Below are 22,251 nucleotides of genomic sequence, written 5' to 3' on the forward strand. Positions count from 1 at the left end.
GTGAAGCTATAATCCGAGGTCTTTCCCCGGGGTGCTGTTGTCCACTAAGTGTTTCTCTGTGGCCCAGACAGGTGGGGGCCGACTCGAGGCCCTCGGGAGTCCAGTGCGGGGTGACACTTCTTCCCAGCCCTCTGGAGGGTGGACAGAGTGGGGGCAGGTGGGACAAACGTGCTCCTCCACCTCCAGGGAGGCCCCCAGGTTTGCACACTGATGGGCGTGGATGGAAAGGATTTTCCCAGAGGCCTCTGAGGTGGTCTGACGGTCTCTCCTGTCACCTCCAGGTTTCTGCAGACACGTGAATGAGCCAACCGCCAGCCGCCGCACCCCAGTGCCCAGTGTGAGAAGGAGGCGTCGCCCGCCTGCCGCTGGCATGCCCCGCCAGCCCTGAGCCTGAGCCCGGCGGCCCCCGCCCCTGCCCCCCGCCACCCTGCACTGCCCCGGCTCCCCCGCGGCCCCCACACTGCAGTGCGGACGGGCCCCCTCCCCCCAGGGGCCGCCCCCGCCGCCGCCCCGCCCTGGTGCCCGGGGCGGCCCGGCCCGCAGGGCCATGAAGCTGCAGGCCGTGATGGAGACGCTCCTGCAGCGGCAGCAGCGGGCACGCCAGGAGCTGGAGGCCCGACAGCCACCGCCGCCACCCCCCGAGCTTTCGACCGGCCCCCCGGCCCGTGCCAGGGCAGCCCCGGACGAGGACAGGGAGCCCGAGAGCGCCCGGATGCAGCGGGCGCAGATGGCCGCGCTGGCCGCTATGCGAGCCGCCGCCGCCGGCCTCGGCCACGCGCCCAGCCCCGGCAGCTCTGAGGATGGGCCCCCCGGCTCAGAGGACGAGGACGTGGCCCCAGAGGGGGCACCAGGCTCTCCCCCCGCACCCGGCCGAGGCAGGGAGGCGGCTGGCCTCCCCGAAGGTGACGGCCACTTCGAGGGCTCCGACGATGACCTGTGAGTTGGGGTGTGTGGGCCCCCCATGCTGAGCACTTGCCACGTGCCGGCGGCTCTTAGCCCTGGGGACACAGCCACAGAGGAAGGACAAAACCCCTGTCCTGCTGACTACCCAGGACATACCGTTCTTTAGAACTTCCCGGGGGACGGTGGACATTTCTTCACCTGCACCACCCAGGATTGGGACCACCCATCTCAAAAGGCTGACAAATACTACAAGTGTGGTCAGTGCAGCTGGGATCTGCTTTTGTAGCTTTCTTTCATCTTAATTTAAATGGAGCTACTCACATGTGGCCAATGGTCCCCATCGCTTGGCGAGGCTGTACTAGATTTAGTGGTGGGGACAGATAATAGAGGCCGTAGCCCGGGTGCAACCTGTGCAGAATGAGCATCCATTGGCCCCCGGATGCATCTCCCCGGGGTCTGATGCAGGCCCTGAGCTGGGCACTGGCAAAACCCCGGTGGGATCCTTCTGGGAAGACGTTTAATGAGCAAAGCAGCAGGGCGATTGCAGGCTGTGATCGGAGTTGCCAAGAAAATAAAGCAGGGTCTTGGGGAGAGGGGTGGCTGGGGCCGGGATCAGCTTCGGGCAATGGTGGGTGAAGGTCTCCCTGCGGAGGTGACAGCCTCTGGGAAGGGCAAGGGGGAGCGGGGAACAGCGTGCCTGGCAGAGAGAACAGCCTCAGCAAAGGCCCCAAGGCAGGAACTGGGTTGGCATTTTCAAGGCCCAGCAAGGAAGCCTGTGCAATGGAGGGGACGGGAGGGGAGACGGGGTTAGCAGGCAGGCAGGGGCTGGGGTTTATGCCAAAGGGGCACCTCTAGTTGCTCTGAGCTAATTGGGAACAAGGAGAGTAAAGCCCAGACCTAAGCTGGTCTCCTCATGGGCGCTCTCGGCAGCCAGAGCACGTGGGGCTGCTCACCCACGTCCAGACAGGGAAAATGAGGCAGGAGGCGGCGCGGGCCTCACCCTCTCCCCTGACCCGCGCCCCGTGTCTGCCCCAGGAAGCCGAAGTGGGAGGAGGAAGAGGAGGAGCTGGAGGAAGATCTGGGGGACGAGGACGAGGACGAGGATGAGGACGAGGACTACGAGGACGAGGAGGGGCTCGGGCCCCCGGGCTCCGCCGGCCCGGGCCCTGCAGCCCTGTTCCCCCGCAAAGCCCAGCCGCTCCAGGCCTTCCGCGGCGACGGCGGGCCCCGGGCTCTGGGCAGCCAGGAGCGCCCGGGGGCTGGCCTGGCCCTCCCCGGAGGGGCTGCCCACGCAGTGCCCCAGCTGCAGCCGCCGGACCACGGGGACTGGACGTACGAGGAGCAGTTCAAGCAGGTGGGCCTCGCGTCCTAACGGGCTGTGGGCAGTCGCTGCCAGGGTCCTTCCGACCCGCCCCCGATGGTCAGGCGTTGTTCGCCTGCCGGGTGCTGGGCATCTCGTGGAAGCCACAGTGTGGGATTGTGTCCCGTGGGTGGGACGGGCTGGCCGGTAAATGCGTGGATGTGGGGACACGAGGGGGAAGTTCGGGGGGCTCCATCTGCACCAGAGGACAAGCAGAGAGATAGAGCAAGGAGAGGGTTCTGAGCAGAGGGACCGGCCCTGGGAAAGGCCACGTGCCTGGACGAGGCTCCACGGGTCTCATGGGTGTGGCCATCAGGGGGGCGGGGCGTGGGCTCGGGGACGCAGGGCCAGAGGCCTTGTCCGTGGCGTCGAGTCTGGTCTGTTGAGCCTGTGGCTGTGGAGAGGGGGGTGAGCAGGGGGTGGCCACGTTGGTGTGGACGGCTGAGCAGCTCCTGGGGGCTCCAGAGGGGTGGGGAGGAAGCGGGCTGTCCTGGTGCCTTCCCCGCGGGCGGCCAGGGCAGAGGAAGTGGCCGGGCGGGGGATCCTTTGAAGTTGGGCCTCGCTGGGCTGGGCAGATGGAAACCAGATGGCGGCCGGGGCGGCCGGCTGGGCTTGCATTCCAGCCTGAGGCCAGCTGGGCCCTGCCCCGACCTCCAAGAGTGGACGGTGGGGACCTAGCCTCCCAGGCCCAGCGCCTGAGCCTCATCTGAGGCTATGGACGCGCCAGGCGCATGGGAGCCGGGAGGTGGCCGTGTGTGGCCTTGGGGCACCCTCCCCCCGTGCTGGCTTCCAGAATGGGCAGTGGGACCCTCCTGGAAGGAGCATGAGGCCCAGCCTCCGTGTGGGAAAAGGGTGCTGGGACCCTGGCAACCCTCAGAAAGCTCAGATAAAGTACAGAACTGGAAACTGGACACACAGTGTGAGAAGAACAAGCCAAGGGCTGTGATGGGAGTGACGGGGCAGGTATAAAGGCAGAAGGGGACAGTGCCCGCGGGGTGGGCACAGCCAGGGCAGCGGCCCCGAGGCAGGAGGCCAGCCTGAGGAATGGGCAGGAAGGTTAATCCCCTGCCCAGGCATCTCGGGATGGGTGGGGCCGCCTGGCTTCCGGCTGCGTCCTGGCACGCGGGTGGCAGTGCCAAGGGGTGGGATGACAGCCAGCAGACGTCATCTCCTTAGGGCGTGGCTGGCCGCTCCCCACGCGTGGCCCCGGCTGCCCCCTCCCGCCTGAAGGCTTTTCCTCTGCGTGTGGACCCCAGCCTGAGCCAGTGCCTGGGATCAGGGGTCCCCCCCACTGCTCCCTACCTCAGTTTCCCTCCTCTTCTTGAGGAGCTGCTTGTGGCTGGGTTGCTGTCTGTCTAGTTCTGCAGATAAGAAAACAGGGACGAGGCATTGGGGGTGGGGGACGGGTTTCCCAGAACTGAGCTTTTGACGTCCGCTGGGGTCAAAATAACACAAATGGGAACCTCATGGGCGAGTTATATTTATGGACTCACCGAATATTTGCCATCTGACCTGAGTCCAACCCTCAGGAAGCCCCAGGCTGGGGGCCAGAGCCAGACACCTCCCACCCCCCGCCTCACAGGGTCACGGCCAAGCCAGAGGAAGGGACAAGGCCGCAGCCCCTGTGGGGTTGGGGGTCGACAGGTAGCCCTGGCCCCGCCCAGCAGCTTCTGCTGCGTGGCCCAACACTGGTCCAACACTGGCAGGAGATGGGGCTTGGGTGGCCAGGCGGAGTCCAGGGATCAGATGTCCTGGCCACAAAGCCCCCTCGGCCCATCAGGAACAAAGGGCCTCCAGGGGCCATTGTCCCGCTGGTCTTTGGACACAATGATGATGTCTCGAGGACTCCCAGGGTCAGGGCACGGTTGGGGAAACTGAGGCCCAAGGGGCCCAGGGAACCCAGGTCACACAGTCTCACGCTTATGGAGCACCTACTGGATACGCAGCTCCCCTGCTGGACTCAGAGAAGGTCCGTAAACAAATGGGTAGGAAGGGGTAAGGAAACATGACCTGGCATCCAGCTGGGGATGTGGGGAGGCCTCTCGGGATGTGGCACTTGCTCCAAGCCTGGTCGGAGAAGGAGCTGGGCCCTCACACTGAGGGATGGTGGTGTGGCAGGCAGAGGAAACAGCCCGTGCAAAGGCCCCGGGGTAGGATGCAGCTTGGCTTGTGTGTGGAGGCCAGACGCCGCCGCCTGGCTGGGCCCCGCGGGGGATGGAATTGGATTCCAAGACGGTGGGGGCTAAGGGAAGTTGTGGGCAGGCGGGGGGCTGCCCTGCAGCGCCAGGATCCTGTGCCTGCCTGTTTGTGGCAGGTCCAGCTGCCAGCACTGCCCTCCCGCCCAGCTGGCCAGGCATCTGTGCGGCCAGTGTCAACAGTGGCCTGGGCCCAGCCAGCCCAGCAGATGTCGGGGGCTGTGTTGACTCTGGCGCCTGCCCCACCCCCTTCCTGGCACGTGGCAGCCGGGCCGGCCGGCCGCCTGCTTGGCACCATCACTGCCTCTTCCTCCCCGGTCTTGGCAGGGCCTAGGCCTGACTTCCGCCCGAAAACCCTCGACAGCCGTGAAATTCTGCCGCCGGCTACAGGGTCTGGGGGGCAGCCAGGCTGGGGAGGGGCCGGGAGCAGCGGGCTCAGGGCCACGGAATCTTTCCTTGAAAGCCTGGAACCTCGCTGCCATGGGGCCCCAGGGACTCATGCTGATGGAGGCCAGCACTGGCTGGGATCGTAGTGTGTCATGGGGAGCAAATAGGATCTCAGCCTGCTGCCATCAGGTATGGCATCCTGGTGAAATCCTGGTGGTTTCCTGTTACCAGCAGGGCTGTGCCATCAGGTATGGCATCCTGGTGAAATCCTGGTGGTTTCCTGTTACCAGCAGGGCTGTGCCATCATGGGATTTTAAGCAAGCAGAGTCTCAACTGCAGATCTTCAGCCACTTAAGGATTTGAATCTTTAGTCTCAATGACTGAAACGCTGGGGTTTTTATTAACAGCTTTGTTGACTTAAGATTCACCTAGCACATAATTCACCTACTGAAAGCACGATTTGCTGGTTTTTCGTACATTCACGGGGTTGTGCAGTCAATTTTAGAACATTTTCACCACCTCAAAAAGAAACCTTTTAAAACGTACCCTTTAGCTCTTACCCCCACCCCCTCTTCCAGCCCCTGACAGACAGGAACCCGCTCTCTGACTCTGTGGATCTCCCTGTTCTGGACGTTTCCCATCCGTGGAATCACACCCTGTGTGTCCTTCTGTGTCTGGCTTCTCTCCCTGAGCATCGTGTTCTGGGGGTACGTCCATATGGTAGCGAGTGTCAGTGCTTCTTTCCTTTTTGTGGCTGAGTGATATTCCATTATACGCATGTATATCCTGTACTTTATTTACCCTTTCGTCCACCGATGGACACTGGGTCGTTTCTCCCTTTGGCTGCTCTGAATGTGCGTGTACAAGTTTGTGCGTGAACGCGTGCTTTCAGTTCTCGCGGGCACGTACCTAGGAGTGGAGGTGCTGCGTCACGTGGTAAGTCTGTGTTTAACCTTCTGAGGAGCTGCTGTTGTTCACGGCGGCTGCTCCATTTTGCATCCCCGCCAGCCACACGAAGCTTCCAGTTTCTCCATGTCCTCGCCGATGCTTGTGGTTATGACTTTGATTCCAGCCGTCCTGGTGGGGTGGCGTGCAATCTCACTGTGGTTCTGATTTGCATTAAAGGTCTGGATCTTTATTTTCCCTCCTCTCAAGGTCGTGTCTGCTCCCAACTTGTAAATGAGCTCAGAGGTATAGAGATGACGGTTCTAGCTGGTGTTTGTCGCCCAACTATGCGCAGGCGGCAGCTGGAGCGTCTCGCGTGTGTCTCATGTACCTTCACTTCATGGTGAGGCGGGGGGCACTGCATTTGCCCCGTCGTGTGGTAGTGGAAGCTGAGGCACAGACCCGTCACGCAGCTTTGCCCACGGTCACACGGGGGAGGTGTCAGAGCTGGGATTTGGCCCCAGGGTGTACTGGAGGAGTGGACAGATGGTGAGGGGCAGGGGGCAAGCCCCCTTGGCTGCAGGTTTCGGGGGAGCCCGGGTGGCCCTCTAAGCCTCGGTCTCCTCGTCTGAAATGGAGGCTGTTGGTCCAGGGCCCAACAGCAGGGTGTCAGGACCCAGTGCCTGGACACACAGGCCCCCAGGCAGGAAAGGCCTCTCGGGGCTGCTGAGGCCTTGCTGTGGACCCCGCCCGTCCCCTCTCCCCTCCCTGGGCCTCCTGGGGCCTGTTGAATTCCCGTGGGTGTCCTCCTCCACCCCAGCGTGTGTGGCCCCGGAAATGGGTTCAGGCAACTGGGGGTGAAGCCCTGGGCCTCAGATGCATCCTCAGCAAGAGACCGGGGTCACATTTTGGGTTTTTTTTCCTGCTCCTTTCACCTCACTTTGATTTTTTAAATTATAGAAGGTACACGTATATACATTTTTAAAGTCCTTTTTTGATGCCAGAAGTGACACTTGACACCATTCCGGTGGGGGATAAAAAGGGAAGGATTCCACTGAGGCCTGAGGCCTGCCAGCCCGCTCTGTGACCTAGCTGGCAGCAGCTACAGTTTTCCCAGGCCTTTCTCTGTCCATTTACACAGAAATGTGACGCGTAAGGTATCGAAGTGTGGTCTCTTGGGGGGCTGCCAGGATCTGCCAAACGCTGAGCTGGACATACTGCTTTTCTCATTTTTTCTCATCATTTTCACTCTGCATCTGTCTGTTTGATCAGAGTGTTTCAAGTAGCCGGGTTCTTTTCAGCTGTTAGAGGTTCCCTTATGGAGCTGACACCAACACGCTGGTCTGTTTTCCTGTTTCCCTGTTGTAAACAACACTGCAGTGAACATCTCTGGGCTCATGAGAGTTGCTTGGGGCTGAATGGGGTGGGGTTAGGGAGCAGGAATTGCCGGGACTCTGGGAAGAGGTGGCAGATGGTTTCTTCATCCTACCTGGGAGCCCCCAGAGGCTGGGGGCCCAGAGAGGGACACACGCACTTCAGCCCTGAAGAGTCAGGGCTGGGCTAGAGGGAAGGCTGCCCAGAGGAATGGGCTTTGGAGCTGGCGCTTTGCAGGACATGTAAGAGTTGGCCAGGTGGAGAGAGAAGGGTTAGGGCCTGCATCTTGGAAAGGCGTGGCTGGAACGTAAAGTGGGAGGGGTAGGGGTCGGCAGACATTAGGGCAAAGCAAAGGTGGGCTCAGAGGGGGGCCTTAGCATGGTTTAGTGCTGGGGGAGGGAGAGGGATGCTGGGAGAACCCTTCTGGGCTCCACAGTCCAGGCAGGAGTGGAAGAGGCCAGCGCTACAGCCGGTCCTGTGGGACCAGAGAGGAGGAGGAGGAGAATTTTTTGGTGGAGTGTGTTCTGGGCACAGGCTGGAGGTCAGGCACTGGCTTCTGAGCCCAATGACGTTGAGTCGGTTTGCTTGGGGTAGCGTGGGCTGGGCCCAGGCCCACGGGTCCTGCAGGCCAGCTCTGGCGCCGGGCGTCTTCCTGGGGTGCCGGGGTCCCTGGGCCCCGTGCTGGGGGCGGGACCGGTGCCAGGAAACCCCCTGGGAGCCCAGCCCTGCCCGCCTGGGACAGCGCCCACCTCATCAAAGCCACTGCGGCTGCTGGCGTGGAGCCAGATGGGCCGTGGCGGGCGTGGGGAGGATGCCGCCTGCAGCCCTGGCACCGTGCCCCCACCCGTGCCAGCCCTGGGAACCACACTGACTCAGCCGGAAGAGCCTTATCTGGCCCCGGCGCCGCCGCCCGGCTGCCTGGTCACTGCCGAGGGGTCACTGCCGCTGTGGCCTGGCCCCCCATGCCCACCGCTGCTCCCCACCCCAGAGGCCACTGCCAAGCGCCCGGCCCCTCCCCACGCTTTCTAATGACACACATGGGGCTGGAGGACGTGGTGCCCGGCAGGCGTGGGGTGCATGTGGGGTCCAGCCCGCTGACGTGGGCGAGCGCGTGTGCGTGGGGATGTGGTGGCTGCGTGGGGTCCCTGTGGGCTGGGGGTTCCCGTCTCGAGGGACCCCGTGTGTGTTGGGGTCTGTGTTTGCAGAGCCGGGGCTCTGGGGGCATCTTGAAACCCCCCTGTGATGTCCGTGACCATGCGTTTGCTGGCATGGCTCTCCCGTGTGTCTGTGTGCATGGTCTGGGGCCACGTGGACCCGTCTGCAGTGTCTTGTGTGTGTAGCTGTCACCTCAGGCGTCTGCTTGTGTGTCCCCGTGTCTGGAGTGTTTGTGTATGTCTGCATGCACCCCCATGCGACTTGGCCCTGGCCTGTGTGGACGTGTTGTGAGTGTGTCCTGGGGTCTGGGTGGCTGAGCTTGTGTATCCGTGTGTGTCGATCCCAGCGCTGTGCCTGGTCCACATGTCTGTACAGTGGATGACAGGTGACCCTTTCCCGTGGCTGTTCTGTGTGCATGTGGCTGTATGCTTGTGGGTCTGCAAGCACACACTTGTGTGTGTGCACGTGTGCCCTTGTGTGAGCCTTACGTGCCCCCCCGCCGGCCCCGCTGGCCCCGTGTCTCGGGAATCTTGAGCGTGTGGTGGGGCCCATTAACCGTTAGCCAGAAAGTCACGTTGCCCCAGTCAGTGGCTTGAATCGGCGGCCCGGGCACAGGTCAGCCGCCCGCACCCGTCCGCGTGGCTTCCCAAGCCGCCTTGCTGATGCAGCCTCAGGGAGCCGCGAGGTGTGACCAGGGCCTCAGAGGCTGCAGGGGGTCCCACTGCCAGATTACATCCCTTCCTCCCCTCACGTGCTGTGTGATCTTGGACAGGGGTGCGCCCTCTCTGATCCAGAGGTGCAGTCGGGGGATGCTGGGCAGGGCTCACCTGCTCTGTGCCTCAGTTTCCCCACCTGACACAAAGACCCTTCAACCCTCCGAGCCTTCTGATCTTGAGCCAGCACCCCCTGTGGTGACTAGGAGGGGCATCCCGGGCCCTCTGGAAGGCCCAGCGACCCCGTTTGCAGACGCCATCCACTGCTCCGGGAGGGGCCGGGGGCAGCTGGGGTTGTGGGCTGTGGGTGGGCACATGTGGGGGCGGGGCCGGCCCGCCCTCCTCTGCTCGCCCAGTTGCTCTCAGCCAGAGGACAATTGGGGGTCACGGGGTTAAACGGTAACCAATCTGCCTATTGAAGGCCCCAGCTCGGGACGCAGCCTTGCCCCTCGTCAGGGCCGGCGGGGATCTCGTGGGGCTGAGGGGTGTGGCGGGCACAGAGTCAGCACCGCCTGCCGCCACCCCCGCCTTCCAGACAACGAGCAAGGAACAGATGAAACCCTAATTCCAGGAAGAAACCTATTGGGGGGCACAAATGGGCACGTCTGCCCAAAATCTCAAAACGGGGACCTTGTCTGGAAATAGGGTCTTTGCAGGTGTGATGCAGTTAAGGTGAGGCCATAGTGGAGGAGGGTGACCAGTGCCCTTAGAAAAAGAGGAGGGACACACAGAGACAGAAAATGGCCGTGTGACGTTGGCGGCAGAGACTGGGGTGATGCAGCCACAAGCCCCGAGGCCCCCAGAAGCTGGACGAGGAAGGGAGGACCCTCCCCCGAGCCTCTGGAGGGAGCGCAGCCCTGCCTCACCTGGATTCTGGACGTCTGGGCTCCAGAGCCGTGTAAGAACAAATCCCTGTGCCAAGCCCCCCCGGCCTGTTGCCACCCCAGGAAATGAATACAAAATCCAGTGAGGGCTTTGGGTCCCTGATCCTTGGGGCTCAGCAATGCCGGGCAGATTCTCAGGGAGCCTGCCCGGCCATGGAGCCTCCTTAGGGGACCCCGACCGTGTGGTCCACGGGGTCATGGGACTGCTTTACAGCGCAAAGGCCAGGCTGGGCACCCGTGTGCGTGTGTGTCTGAGTCTGGGCCTTCCACAGGCACGTATGGAGCGCCTGCTGTGTACCAGCCCCATTCTGGGCACCAGGTATGCACCTGTGAACAAAGCAGACAGAAGTGGCCGCCCTTGTGGCCACGTGGCAGTGGGGGCCGGGTGGGTGCAGCGGCCGAGGGCGGGGCCGTCTGGGGCCATTATCTGAGAGCCAGCCAGCGGACAAGGGTGTGTCTGTGTTTGTGTGTCTCGGTCTGGCTGGACGGGTGTGTCCTTGTGCGCCTGGAGACCACGCTGGGTGGTGGGACCTGCTGGGTCTGGGCAGGGCTGAGGGTCCACGTGTCGGGGTGGAAGCATCCGTCCAAACAGGGCTGGGAGGGTCCGTGTGCAGCCATGGGGCAGACCCGGGTCCATGCCACGTAGAGGTCCAGGTGGGGGGCCATGTGGTCTGTCTGGGTGGGGCCAGGGGTTCTCTCAAGGCGGGGGTGTGACTCCTGCTCCTGTCCCTGGGGGTAGGTGAGGCATCTCTGTCCAGGCTGAAGTGGCCGTGGGCCCTGGGGCTGTGTCACATTCTCTTTCTGCCCCGTGAGGGGTCTCTGAGGGTCCCCGTGGCCACCCCAGCCTCTGCCCTGTTAGGTTATGTCCCCCAACCCACCCCATGGCTTCCAATGTGGATCTTCCGGGCTTGTGAGGCCCCTACCCAGGGGGGTGCCCCCAGCCCCAGGGGCTGCCAACTCTGGGCAGGGTGGGCCGCCCTCTCCTTCTCTTCTTTATCCCCCCTTTTAGGACAAGCCCCGTTACGTTCTTCCCCAGGGTTCTGGCTGGGCCTGGGGCCTTGCTGGAGGCTGGAACCGGTGTGACTCCCCCAGGCCCCCCTGCCTGGCATGGGGGAGCCGGGCCTGGAACCTGGCCAGGTCCGTCTGTCCCCAGGTCTCCGGTTTCTGTCTCTCCCTCACATCTCTCTCTGTCTCTCCCTCGTCCTTTTCCTTTCTTCTTTCCGATCTCCACCCTCATCTGCCCACCTGCCCCCGTCACCCTGTAATTACTCCCATCTGCCCTTTTCCCGTGAGTGCCCAGTGGACGGCGTGCATGGGCCTGGCTGCCACCCTCTCCCGGCCTGGCGGCCCCTGCCTCAGCTGGCACCCTGCCCGGCCGACGGCCCGCCCGGCCCCTCCCTGTGTCCTCCAGCTGGTCCATGCACCCGCCAACAGGGTGCCCAGTTCTTGGATGAGAAGTGGGGCCTGAGGGCACCTCTGGGGCGCGGCTTTCGGGATCTTAGTTCCCTGACCAGGTATTGGACCCGCACCCTTTGCAGTGAAAGTGCAGGTTCCTAACCACTGGACCACCAGGGAGTTCCCGAGGGTTATTCTTTTCTTCGATGCCATTGCCATCTTGGGGGAGCCCAGCCAGGCTGGGGTGCAGGTGGCAGCTGCTCTTGACACCCTCCTTCTGGGCACCATTTCCCCGTCTGGAAAACAGGGGCAGTGTCTGAGCTGGTGTTCTGTTGTCATCATTGTAGGTTACCGGTCACCGAGGGTCCTGGTGGAAGAGAGCGAGCGTGGTGGGCACCAGCTCGGCCCCCGGGTGCCCAGCGTGGGTCTCATCTCTCCTCCTCATTCACTCCAGGAGCTGCTCCCTGGGAGGTGGGATGTTCCAGGAGCAGGGTCCCCCTCTTGCAGTCGGCGGGTAGGTTTGTTGGCACCCTGGGCCCGCTGGCCACCACGGGCAGGTTCTGTTTTACCGTCGGCCTGGAGTCTGGCAGAGGCTCCTGCAGGTGTGCCGGGCGGGAACCCCCAGCCCTGAGCTGTCCAGGACCCCTTCCTCTTGACTCCCGGGCGAGAGGCGAGAAGCACCCCCCTTCCTTCCTGCGCTGTCTGGGGGAGGCCCGGGGACGGTGGGGACCCGGTCAGCACAGCCAGGGAGGGGCAGCGATCTGCTCTCTTACGCTACTGCACTTCCGTTCAGTGAACCCGGGCTGGGAGTGACGGGGACCTCGCTCCCTGGGCAGGTGGATCTTTATGAACAGCCGGACCGCTAGGAGAGTCCCTTCTGGTGCTTTCCCGGCTGCCGGCGGCTCTTCTGCAGGGAAACAGGGCTGCTTCCTTTCAGAAGAAACCCCATGGTGGGAGTTTTAATCCCCGGGCGCCAGGCCCTGGGTGCAGGGCTCAGAACCCTGAGCCAGCGGCTAAGTGGTAGCTAGACGACCGTCCTTGGGTTTTGGGGGCCTGGGACCCCCAAACAAAATGCCCTGAGAGCAGCATGGAACGTCGGGTTCATAATTGCTGGCAGGAAGGAGGGAGGGAGTGAAGAGGGAGAAGATTCTGGATTTTTGGCTGTCTGACTCCAAAGCATTTGCCCGTTGCCCCCTGAGTGCCAGGCAGTCTCGGGCAGGGTCCCACCCCCAACCCCACAAGGCTCTGAGGTGGTCCAGAGGCACCAAGGGGCTCAGTACTGGGTTCAAGTCCAGCTCTGCGGCTTTCTCTCAGCACCTCGGTTTCCCCGTCTGTGAAATGGGCTCCCATGCAGATAGCAGTCTGCTCAGAGCCAGGCCTGTGGGTGGGGGCTCCCAGGTGGATGGGAGGCTGCCCGCCCGGATTTGCATGTCGTTTGCATGCCGCGGGGCAGCTGCCTTCCTAGAAGTTTCTCCTCATGGTTCCCCATCCTGAGTGCGTCCTCAACGCTGGGCCTGCTGGCATCCCCAGCTGTGACATGGAGCTGGTGGGTGACTAGCCTTGTCCTGCCACCAAGGTGGCTCCTCCTCCCTGCCCCCCAACCTCCCAGTCGTTTTCCTGGAGCCAGACTCTTCTCTCTGCACAATGTGCTCCCATGGTTCCCTCGTCCCCCACCTGGATGACCCAGGTGCACCCTGCCCACTTCACAGGTAGGAAGACTGAGGTTCTAGGAGACCCCAGTTACATGAAAGGTTGACCCAGAGACAAGGGCACTTCCCTGGAACCTCACCATCTGGAAATTCAGAAAGAAGCGCCTTTAATCGTCAGCTTCGTGGTCAGGCTCTATGACTTGTTTCTGGAACATTTATTAATATCTGTTTCGTGGGTGGGTGTGCCGTGTCTTTTCGGAGAGGAGGCACATGCTGGTTGGTGGGGGGGGGGGGTTGGCCAAGCTGGCAGATGTTTCTGCCTGGCCCAGAATCACTTCCCCAATTTCCTGCAGGCCCAGTGGGGGCCCCTGCAGCCCTGGAGCGCTGACGGGAAATGAAAGGGCCATGTGGCCCTGCCTCTGGCGGGGGTGGGTGGCCTCAGGGGTCAGGTGCGCCAGGAGGGCAACTTGTGGGAAGAGCCTGAGGTCGCCCGGTGAACACTGATTAAGCCCCTACTGTGTGCAGCAGCAAGCAAGCCTGCCCTTCCCCCATCCTGCCGCAGGGATGGCTGGCTTCAAAGGCGCCCCCCGCTCCCTCACCACCTCCCCCTGCCTGTGTGTGACTCCTGCTGTCCCCCTCGCAGGCCTGGGGCTCCCAAGGGTTGTCTGGGTCTCTCTTGGGCACGTTGCATCCCTAGCATCCAGCACAGGCCTTAACATATAGAAGGCTGGGAATTCCCTGGCGGTCCAGTGGTTATTAGGACTCCGCGCTTTCACTGCTTTGGGCCGGGGTTCAACCCTTGAACTAAGATCCTGCAAGCCGTGCACCGCAAACGGTGTAGTGCAGCCCAGGGAAAAAAAAAAAAAAAAAGCATACAGAAGGTGCTCAGTCATGGCTGCAAAATGGATTGACCTGGCCACAGCCCCGAGGGCTGACAGGGAGGGTTCCAGACTCCGGGTGCTTCCGCCCCACCCAGCCTCCTCCCGCCAGACTTCATCCATCCGTCCACCCATCCGTTTGTCTGTCCCTGCCCCGGGGTCTCTGGGGAGGGGGCGAGAAGGGGCAGGAGTGCACCCTCTGGGCCGGGCTGCGGGAGAGGATGGTGACAGCGGGGCTACAGCGGGGCGGCACCAGTGCTGGACCGAGAGCCGGTCACCAGGTGCTCACGGAAGCCCCTGGCCGCCTCAGTGGGCAGGAGGGGAGGGGCCGTGGAGGGTGTGGGTGCCGCCCCTGCCCCGCCCCCCAGCCCTGCACGTGGGCGTTTCTGTGAATGGGGGAGGCTGGTTGGCCCCCAGGGACCCGGCCCCTGCCCACCTGGGCAATGGCTGCCAGTGCTGAGTCATGGGTCGCAGGGCCTCCCGGGGGCCCGCTAATGTGAGGAGGGGCTTTATCAGCTGGGGTGGGGCCGCCAGGAGGGGACACCAGGGCTGAGCTGGGATGGAGCATGAACCAGGGGCCGGAGCCCGGTGTGCCTTCTCCTCCCTTCCTTCTTTAGCACCTGCTGTATACTGTGCCTACCCACTGTTACCTTTTCTGCCCTGGGGGCTCTCATCTGGGTGGGAAGAAAGAAGGGAAGGAAACCATCCCCCAAATAAGTGCAGAACCACGTGACCCGTGACAGATGCTGGGGGAGGGGCAGGGAGCGTCACTGGGGGTGCTGCTCTTTCTTGGGGGTCAGCAGGAGACAAAGAGGGCAAGGGTGGAGGAGGGGGACCCAGGTTGCGGGGACCAGCAATGCAGAGGCCCCAGGCAGGAGCAGGTTGGGAGCGGCGAGGGACCAGTGCTGGGGAGGGACCAGGTGCAGGCATCTGGGGGGCCAGGACCACACCCCAGCCTGGCAGGCAGGAGGTCTGGCTTCTTCTGACAGCCACAGGGAGCCAGGGGCCTCCTTGGAGCAGGGGAGACACAGCCTGATCTCCATGTAAAGATCAAAAGCTCCCCAGACTCTCCACCCTGGGGGGCTGCAAGGAGGAAGTGTCATCCTATTGCTCTTGGGTGTTCTATGGGGGGACGTTGAGGGATAAAAACCAGCTGTGCGGGCTTTTCTGCTCTTTCAATGCAGTTTCACTTTGCTTACAGGAGTTACAATGAATCAGTTCTTGTCCAAAGCCCAAAGAATATAGAAATAGTGAGACTGGTAATAATAGCCAAAAAATGGAAATAACCCAAATGCCCATCAGTGGTGAATAGATAAACAGATGTGGTCCATCCACACACGGGAACATCACTCAGCTGTGAAAAGGGGTGAGCCCTGACACTCGTTACAACATACATGGACCCTGAGGACACGATGCTCAGTAAGAGAAGCCAGACACAGAAGGACACAGAAGGTGTGATTCCATTGATGGGAAACGTCCGGTACAGGCAGATCCACAGACACAGAGAGTAGGTTCCTGGTTGTCAGGGGCTGGGGAGGGGGAGGAGGGTGACTCCTGATGGGGACAGGGCTTCCTTTGGGGGGATGGAATGTTCTGGAACTAGATAGGGGTTGTGGTTGCAAAACAATGTTCAGTGCACGAAAGGCCACTGAATTGTTCACCTTAAGACGGTGAATTCTGTGTTACGTGACTTTCACCTCCATAAATATTTTTTTAACGATCCAGGACCAGGTAGGTGAGATTAGGGCCCTGAGGCTCCCGGGCGGCGCCAGCCCTGCCTGATACCTCACTCCGCTGTTCATCCTTGTCCGTTCCCAGACCCCCTCCAAGGGCCAGGGTTTCAGCAGGGTCCCCATGGTCCCCACACATGGACGGTGTCTGTTCCTGCCGTTCTGGCCGTGGGGGAAGCCATCCTTCTCTGGTTGCCCATGAGCCATATTGGACACAAGTGCAAAAACGGGCCGTTTTCAGGACTTCCCTGGCGGTCCAGTGGTTAGGACTTGGGGCTTCCACTGCAGGGGCCCCGGGTTCAATCCCTGGTCGGGGAACTAGGATCCCACAGGCCACATGGTGGGGCCAAAAAAAGAAAAAAAACACGAGGGGGCTTTTTCCATCTGTTCCCAGCTATGGGCCTTTCCCTGCCACATTGGTGGCTGCCAGGGACAAGGTTGTCCCTCTCTGGGGCTGGGGGTCGCCGGTCGCCCGAACGCTCCCGGTTTCTCCTGATTTTGTCCCTGTGTCTGCCGTCCAAGGACACGGCCTTACTCCTGGAGTCCCCCTGCCGCCCAGTGGCCTCATGCGTCCGAGGTAGGGCCCCGCGGACTTTGGAGCCGCCTGGGTGTCGGGAGGGGGGCTGAGCGGACACCGTTAAGGGGGCAAAGTTCCTCCTGGGGGCCCTGGAGCGGGTGCTTTCTTTACAGCTGGGGCCCCTCGGCCTTGGGCTGGTTGCCGCCCTGGGCCCGTGCAGGCTGGAGCTGGGGACACGGCGCCGCCGGGGAGGGGTCTCCCGCGTGTGGGCGGCCCTGGGGGCGCCCCTCCCCCCTGCACCAGGTCCCCCCTTGTGGTTTGATGGAGGCCACGGGCCTGTCCTCCTCTTTCAGGCTGGCAGGTGGGCCCAGGGCACGCATGGTGCCCTGGCTCCCGAGGGGTCCGCTGTCCCCGCAGGGCGGTTTCGGGGGAGGGGGCCCCACCCCGGGGGTCATCGAGGCCTGGTCCGCAGCACAACCCGCTGACCTGGCTGGGAGCTCCTCGAAGCTGGTGGTAGTGAAAACGCTCACCTTTCGCCACAAACAAGAATTTCCTGTTTGCCCCTCAGCGCGCTTGGGGGAGGGGAGGTTATCTCACTTTTTCCTCCCTGGCCCCTCCCCCGCCCACTACCTGACCCCAAGCCTGCCCTGCTTTATCTGCTTCCTCCTTGCAGACTGGCCCCTCCACCCTCTGTGGAGGGGTGGGTGGCGAGGTCCCTCCGCGGGACCCCCTCCTTTCCCCTCCAGCCTCCCCCTCCCACCTGGGCTGGGCCCAGAGCGAGGCAGGTGGCGTTTTGTGCTCATCATCTTCCCAACGTGATTGAGTGTCCACTGAGAAATCCATGTGTGGCATGAGGCTGGGTTGCGCCTTTGCTGTGAAGGAAACTGAGGCAGAGGCCGGGGTCAGAGGGTGAGGAGGGGCTGGGAGGGGACGGAGGGAGCCGTGTGGAGATCCAGGAAACTGCATTCCAGAGGAGGGAGCAGCAGGTGCAAAGGCCCTGAGGTGAGGGCCTGTGACTTTTGCTCAGAAAGCATGACAAGGCCCAAGGGGGCCGAGCAGAGGGAGGTGAGGGCAAGGAGGTGACAGGCCGGTAGTGACCGCAGGGGAAGTGAGATCCTTGATGGGGGCAGTGGGAAGCCATGGGAGACTGTAAGGCAGGGGAGAGTCTCGCCCAGGCTGCCCGGGAAGGCCCCTCTGGCTGCTCAGCAGGGGTGGGGGCTTGACTCTGCTTGGTCTGTGCCTCAGTTTCCCGTCTGTGAAGTGGGTGGTGCTGGGGAGGGGAAGATGGACACGCGGGCAGTCCAGCCTTGGTAACTAGCGGATAGACGCCCTCCGTCACTGGGTAGGGGCCCAGCCATGGCAGAGACCGGCGGAGGGGCCACCACATGGTGGTGGCGGGGCCTGTCCTGGTGACCCCGCCCAGCAGGTGGAAAACGGGAAGGGAGGTGTGTGCTTGGGAGCCTCTGTGGGAGCCCCCAGCCCAGGCCCGCACGTCCACACCCACATCCTCGGGGTTCTGTACCGCCTTCACAGATGCGGCTTGGGGAGGACAGGATGTGAACCCAGCAGGGCAGACTCCAAGTGCCCCCAAGACCCTTGTCTGCCCGATGCCAGGACGCAGGTGGCCCGAAGCGTGGGTTGTGCACGGACACATCTCGGGTTTGGGAAAGGATAGGGGGTCCCACCCCCACGTTGCACTGAGAAATCAAGGTCCACTTAACGAGCATTTATGAAGCAGCTGCTGGGTGCCCAATTCTAGATCCTGGGAACCAAGCAGACAAAATCGCGAACACCCTACCAGGGCAGGTGGACAGGAGACCATACCAGTGTGTAAACCCATGCAGCTTAGTGGTGCAGGGGACAGGGTGCGGGGGAATGGGGTACACAGGAGAGTTGCCCGTAATCGGTGCATGTGCTCCAAGTGAGAGTACAGGCACGCGGGGCTTCTCTCCAGGGCGACGTGGGAACAGAGACCTGGGCGACAACGGGGAAGCCCGCGGGGACAGAGCTAGGACAGAGCCAGGACGGCATTCCAAGAGCGGAGCTGCCAGGTCAAAGGCCTGGAGGGGGGACCGCGGCCCCCGGCGGGTTTGAGAAGCAGCGGGAAGGCTGGTGAGAGGTCAGCTGGGAGCGGACCTGGCAGGTCTTCTGGGACGCGTGGCTGCAGAGAGGCGGGGTGTCCTCAGAACTGGCCGGAGGTGGAGGTGGCCCCGTGATCAGAGCGCCCAGTGGCCCTGGGGAGATCAGGCTCTGGGGAGGGGAGAGGGGGGCAGTTTATCTGGGGCCTCAGCCCAAGGCGGGGGCGTTTCCTGAGGTTTTGCCCAACCTCCAGCCTGGGTTTGCAGCTCGGGGTATGACAGTGCCTCCTGGGCCGTCCAGAAAGGGACAGGGTTTCAGCCAGAGGGCCCAGGTGGGCCCGAGGCCTGGGCGTGGCTCAGGATGTGTTGTGGCCCAGCTGTGTGGCTTAAGAGCCTTGTGAGGACAGGCAGCCAGGCCCAGGGGCTCACGAGGGGAGCCTGGACACCGCCACGGGGGGCCTGGACACCGCCCCCAGCTCCCCCATCCCTGAGGCCTGGTGGGCAGCCCTAGCGGGCTGGCCAGGGCAGGACACACCCTGCAGGGGTGCGGAACTTGGGCCCAGAGCCCCATAAACCTGGGGCGGCCTTTACTGCCCGTCTTTATTGTTGACTGCCCACAGCAACAGCCATTAAAGCTTCCTTCTCTGTCGGCAGCCTGCCCACCCCCTTTATGGCCTCGCACAATGCCCTGGCCTCTCGGGGGTCTGGCCGTGCCACGGCAGCCCGCCCACCGTTTGGCCTGGGAATTAACGGGCCCCCCACCAAGCCAGCCCGCCTCTGCCCAGCAGCTGTTCTCTGCCCTGAGCCTCAGTTTCCCCACCTGGAATATGGGGGTCCTGATGGTTCCAGGAGCTCAGGGTGAAGCTATTGTGTTCATCACCCACTGTTTCTGAAAGATGGGGAAACTGAGGCAGGAGGGGCACTGTGATCTCTTGTGGGAGCTGGGCCCAGGAAGGAGTTCATGCCGGGTGGACACCCCCTCCACCAGGGTCGGGATCTCAAGGGAGGAGATGTCACCCCCTCGTCAGGAAGGGCTTGAGGTTCGGTGGTCCCATGTGAGCTTCCTGGAGCAGCCATAACAAATGACCACAAACTGGGCAGCTTAGAACAACAGGGATTTACTGTCAGTTCTGGAGGACTGACGTCTGGGGTCAGAGGATGTCTGGGCCTTGCTCAGGCTCCAGGGGACGGTCCTTCTTGCCTCTTCCAGCTTCTGGGGGCTCCAGGCGTCACCCCAGTCTCTGCCTCTATCTCCCCATGTGTCTCTATGTCTCTCCTCCTCTCATAAGGACACCAGTCACCCTACTCTGGGACCTCATCGTAACTAATGTCATCTGCAGAGACCCTATTTCCAGATCAGGCCCCATCCTGAGGTTGCGGGTGGATGGGAATTTGAGGGCAATTCCTCACAAGTCTCTCTGGTCTTCTCTGCCCAGCCTGGCCCACGCTGCGGCCGAGAAAATCAGGGTTCACTTAATGAGCATCTATTAAGCAGCTGCTGTGTGCTCAGCCCCGTTTTAGACACTGAAAACAGAACAGACAAAATCCCCAGCGTTCCAGCCGGGCAGACAGGAGACTGGACCAGGTTGTGAATCACGGGGATCTGACGAAGGGGCCGAGGGGAGAGGGGGGTGAGGGGCGCACACAGTGCTGGGGGCCGTGTGGGCAGGGGGAATGGGGATGGGGCAGGGGCGGTGGAGGCGGCCCAGGCGGGTGCACGCCCACGGGAAGGTCCACCTGCAGGCCCCACACCCCTCAGGCAGGGGGAAAAACGGGGCCTCCCTGGCCACCATAAATCAGTGCAGGAATGCAGCTGGCCAGCCTGGCTCTGGCAGGGTGGAGACAAAGGCCCGGCCTCGACCACCCAGGTCTGGGCTCCTGGCCCCCCCCAACCCCCGGCCTGTACCCTGCGGGCCCCACTATCTCTCCATTACACAGGTGGGAAAAGTGAGGCCCAGAGAGGGGCAAGGTGGCTGAGGGGTAGCCAACCCGAGGACCCTGCCTCCCCAGGCCCTGGGATGTCCCATACCGCAGGAGCTGGGCATTAGGGTGTTCTTGGGCCCTGATGACGGATTGTCCCAGCCGGGGCTAATTGGTGGTTTCAAGGCCCCACACAGTCCCGCTTGCTCTGTGTCCAGGTGGCCATGGGGACTGCATTCCCCAAAGCTTAATTTGAAGCCTGCTATCTGCACTGCCCCCCTTGGCAAATCCCCCCTCCCAACTTTGGTCTCTAATTATCTCTGCCGGCTTCCCCTGCCTGCCAGCACCTGGGAGCTGAGGGTTGAGGCTGGGGACCCCCTGCCCCGCTGATAGCCCAGACCGAGGCCCTCTTCCCCACCCCGCTGACTGGTGAACCCAGGCAGCAGGTGCGCAGGACAGAGCCTGGGCTGAGTCCCCGAGAGTCCTGACTCCAGGCTCAGGCCTGCCTCTGTGCCTCAGCTACAAAATGGGCCACCTCTCAGGAGCACATGCGTGTGACTTGGTGGACCGTGCTGGACGTCCACCATTCTCATGGTGGCGATGGTCTAGGTGGGATAAATTGTGCCCCCCCCAAATTACATGTTCATGTCTGAGCTCCAGGTACCTGTGAACGGGACATGATTTGGGAATCAGGTCTTTGCATATGTGATTAGTTACGGGTGGAGATGAGGTAGCCCTAAAGCCAGTGAGTGATGCCCCATAAGAAGAGGGGGATTTGGACACAGAGACACAGGGAGAAGCCACGGGAAGACAGAGGCAGAGGCCAGGGTGATGCAGCCACAGGCCCAGGACACCTGGAGCCCCAGGAGCTGGAAGAGGTGGGAAGGATCCCCCCCAGCCACCCCCCGCCCCAGCCTCTGGAGGGAGCACAGCCCTGCCACACCTTGATCTCAGACGGCTGGCCTCCAGAGCCAGGAGAGGATAAATCTGTGTGGTTTAAGCCAAGTGTGTGGTCAACTGTTAACGCTCGCCCCAGGACAGGTGTCTCAGGGTCGTTGTCTGATAGTGGCGGGGGCAGGCCTCAGGAGATGTTTGGACTGTGGGGGGCCAGGGGTCTGGGGCCGGGACCCCTCGGTTGGCCCTCCGTGCCATGTGTACATGGCACCCGCACCCAAGCTCTGGCACCAACTAATCCATCCCCTCCCTGCCGTCGCAGCTCTACGAACTGGACGGGGACCCCAAGAGGAAGGAGTTCCTGGATGACTTGTTCAGCTTCATGCAGAAGCGAGGTGAGGCCTGCCCGCCGGGAAGTCCCAGATATGAGCACGCAGGAGTGGGGGCCCTGCTGGCCACTGCCCGGGGCAGGTGTGTCAGCGAGGCTGTGAGTGAGTTGTCCGTGGCCAGAGGCATCCAAGAGATGCCTGAGTGGGGAGACACAGCCCTGCCATGGTGGTGGGGGAGGTCTGAGAGAAGAGGCACCATCCTGCCATGGGTATCTGACAGGAGACACAGCCCAGCCCTGAGGGCCTGATGGGGGAGACACAGCTGTGAGAGTCTGAGGGGTAAGTCCTTGGGTGGGGGGGTGTCAGGGCCGCAACCCAGAACTGACATGCCAGGCTTCCTCCCTTGCTGCTGAGACCCGGGCGCTGAGATCCTGGCTCCCTGGATCCCCCGCAGCGGGGCTGGCCTCTGTTTGGGGAGCAGGGTTGGATTCCTAGGCAGGCCAGCAGGCGGGCGAGCGGACGCTGGGTGGCAGGACAGAAGCTCCCCACAGGCTAGAGTCTGGCCTTCCTGCCGCCACTGGTGGGAGGTTTGGGTCCCGGCCCCTCCCTGCTCCCACCTGGGGCCTCAGTTCCCCCATCTGTAAGGTGGGCCGCCAACACTCCCCGCCATGTGGCAGTGCCCCAGATGTGCTGAGTGCCAGGTCCACAGTTACTATGCGCCAACAGTGTACCAGGCCCAAGCCACCTGTATCCCCCTACGGCCTGGGGTCTGGGGTGAGGTGGATGCCAGAAGCGGCCTTGAGAACAGCGAGACGACCAGGGACGGAGGCCAGGCCTGGGGAGCAGGGACTGGTCTGGGCGAGTGTCCAGATGGGGAAACGGACGGCCCAGACGCGGGGTGGGGGGCGTTGGGGGCATTCAGGGTGAGCCAGGCCCAGGGAGGATGGGGGAGGAGGGCACCCAGAGGGTCCCCAGGGCCCTCCCTCAGCTCAGAGCTGCCAGCCA

The 22,251-nt window shown here is 62.7% G+C and overlaps 1 protein-coding gene across 1 annotated transcript in view; it reads left to right on the plus strand.

Moving 5' to 3' along the window:
- Window positions 1–547: 547 nt before the first annotated feature.
- The window catches only part of ARID3A (AT-rich interaction domain 3A), a gene marked incomplete at both ends in the record, with an annotated part of 29,078 nt that continues 7,374 nt past the window's right edge, over window positions 548–22,251 (plus strand). Inside the window, 3 exons of the mRNA XM_079701922.1 lie at window positions 548–936; window positions 1,939–2,257; window positions 21,240–21,312. Coding sequence (XP_079558048.1) covers window positions 548–936; window positions 1,939–2,257; window positions 21,240–21,312 — 781 coding nt within the window. The remainder of the gene's footprint in view (window positions 937–1,938; window positions 2,258–21,239; window positions 21,313–22,251) is intronic.

The sequence above is a fragment of the Hyperoodon ampullatus genome (assembly GCF_949752795.1).
Source record: "Hyperoodon ampullatus genome assembly, chromosome: 4".
Lineage (NCBI taxonomy): Eukaryota > Metazoa > Chordata > Mammalia > Artiodactyla > Ziphiidae > Hyperoodon > Hyperoodon ampullatus.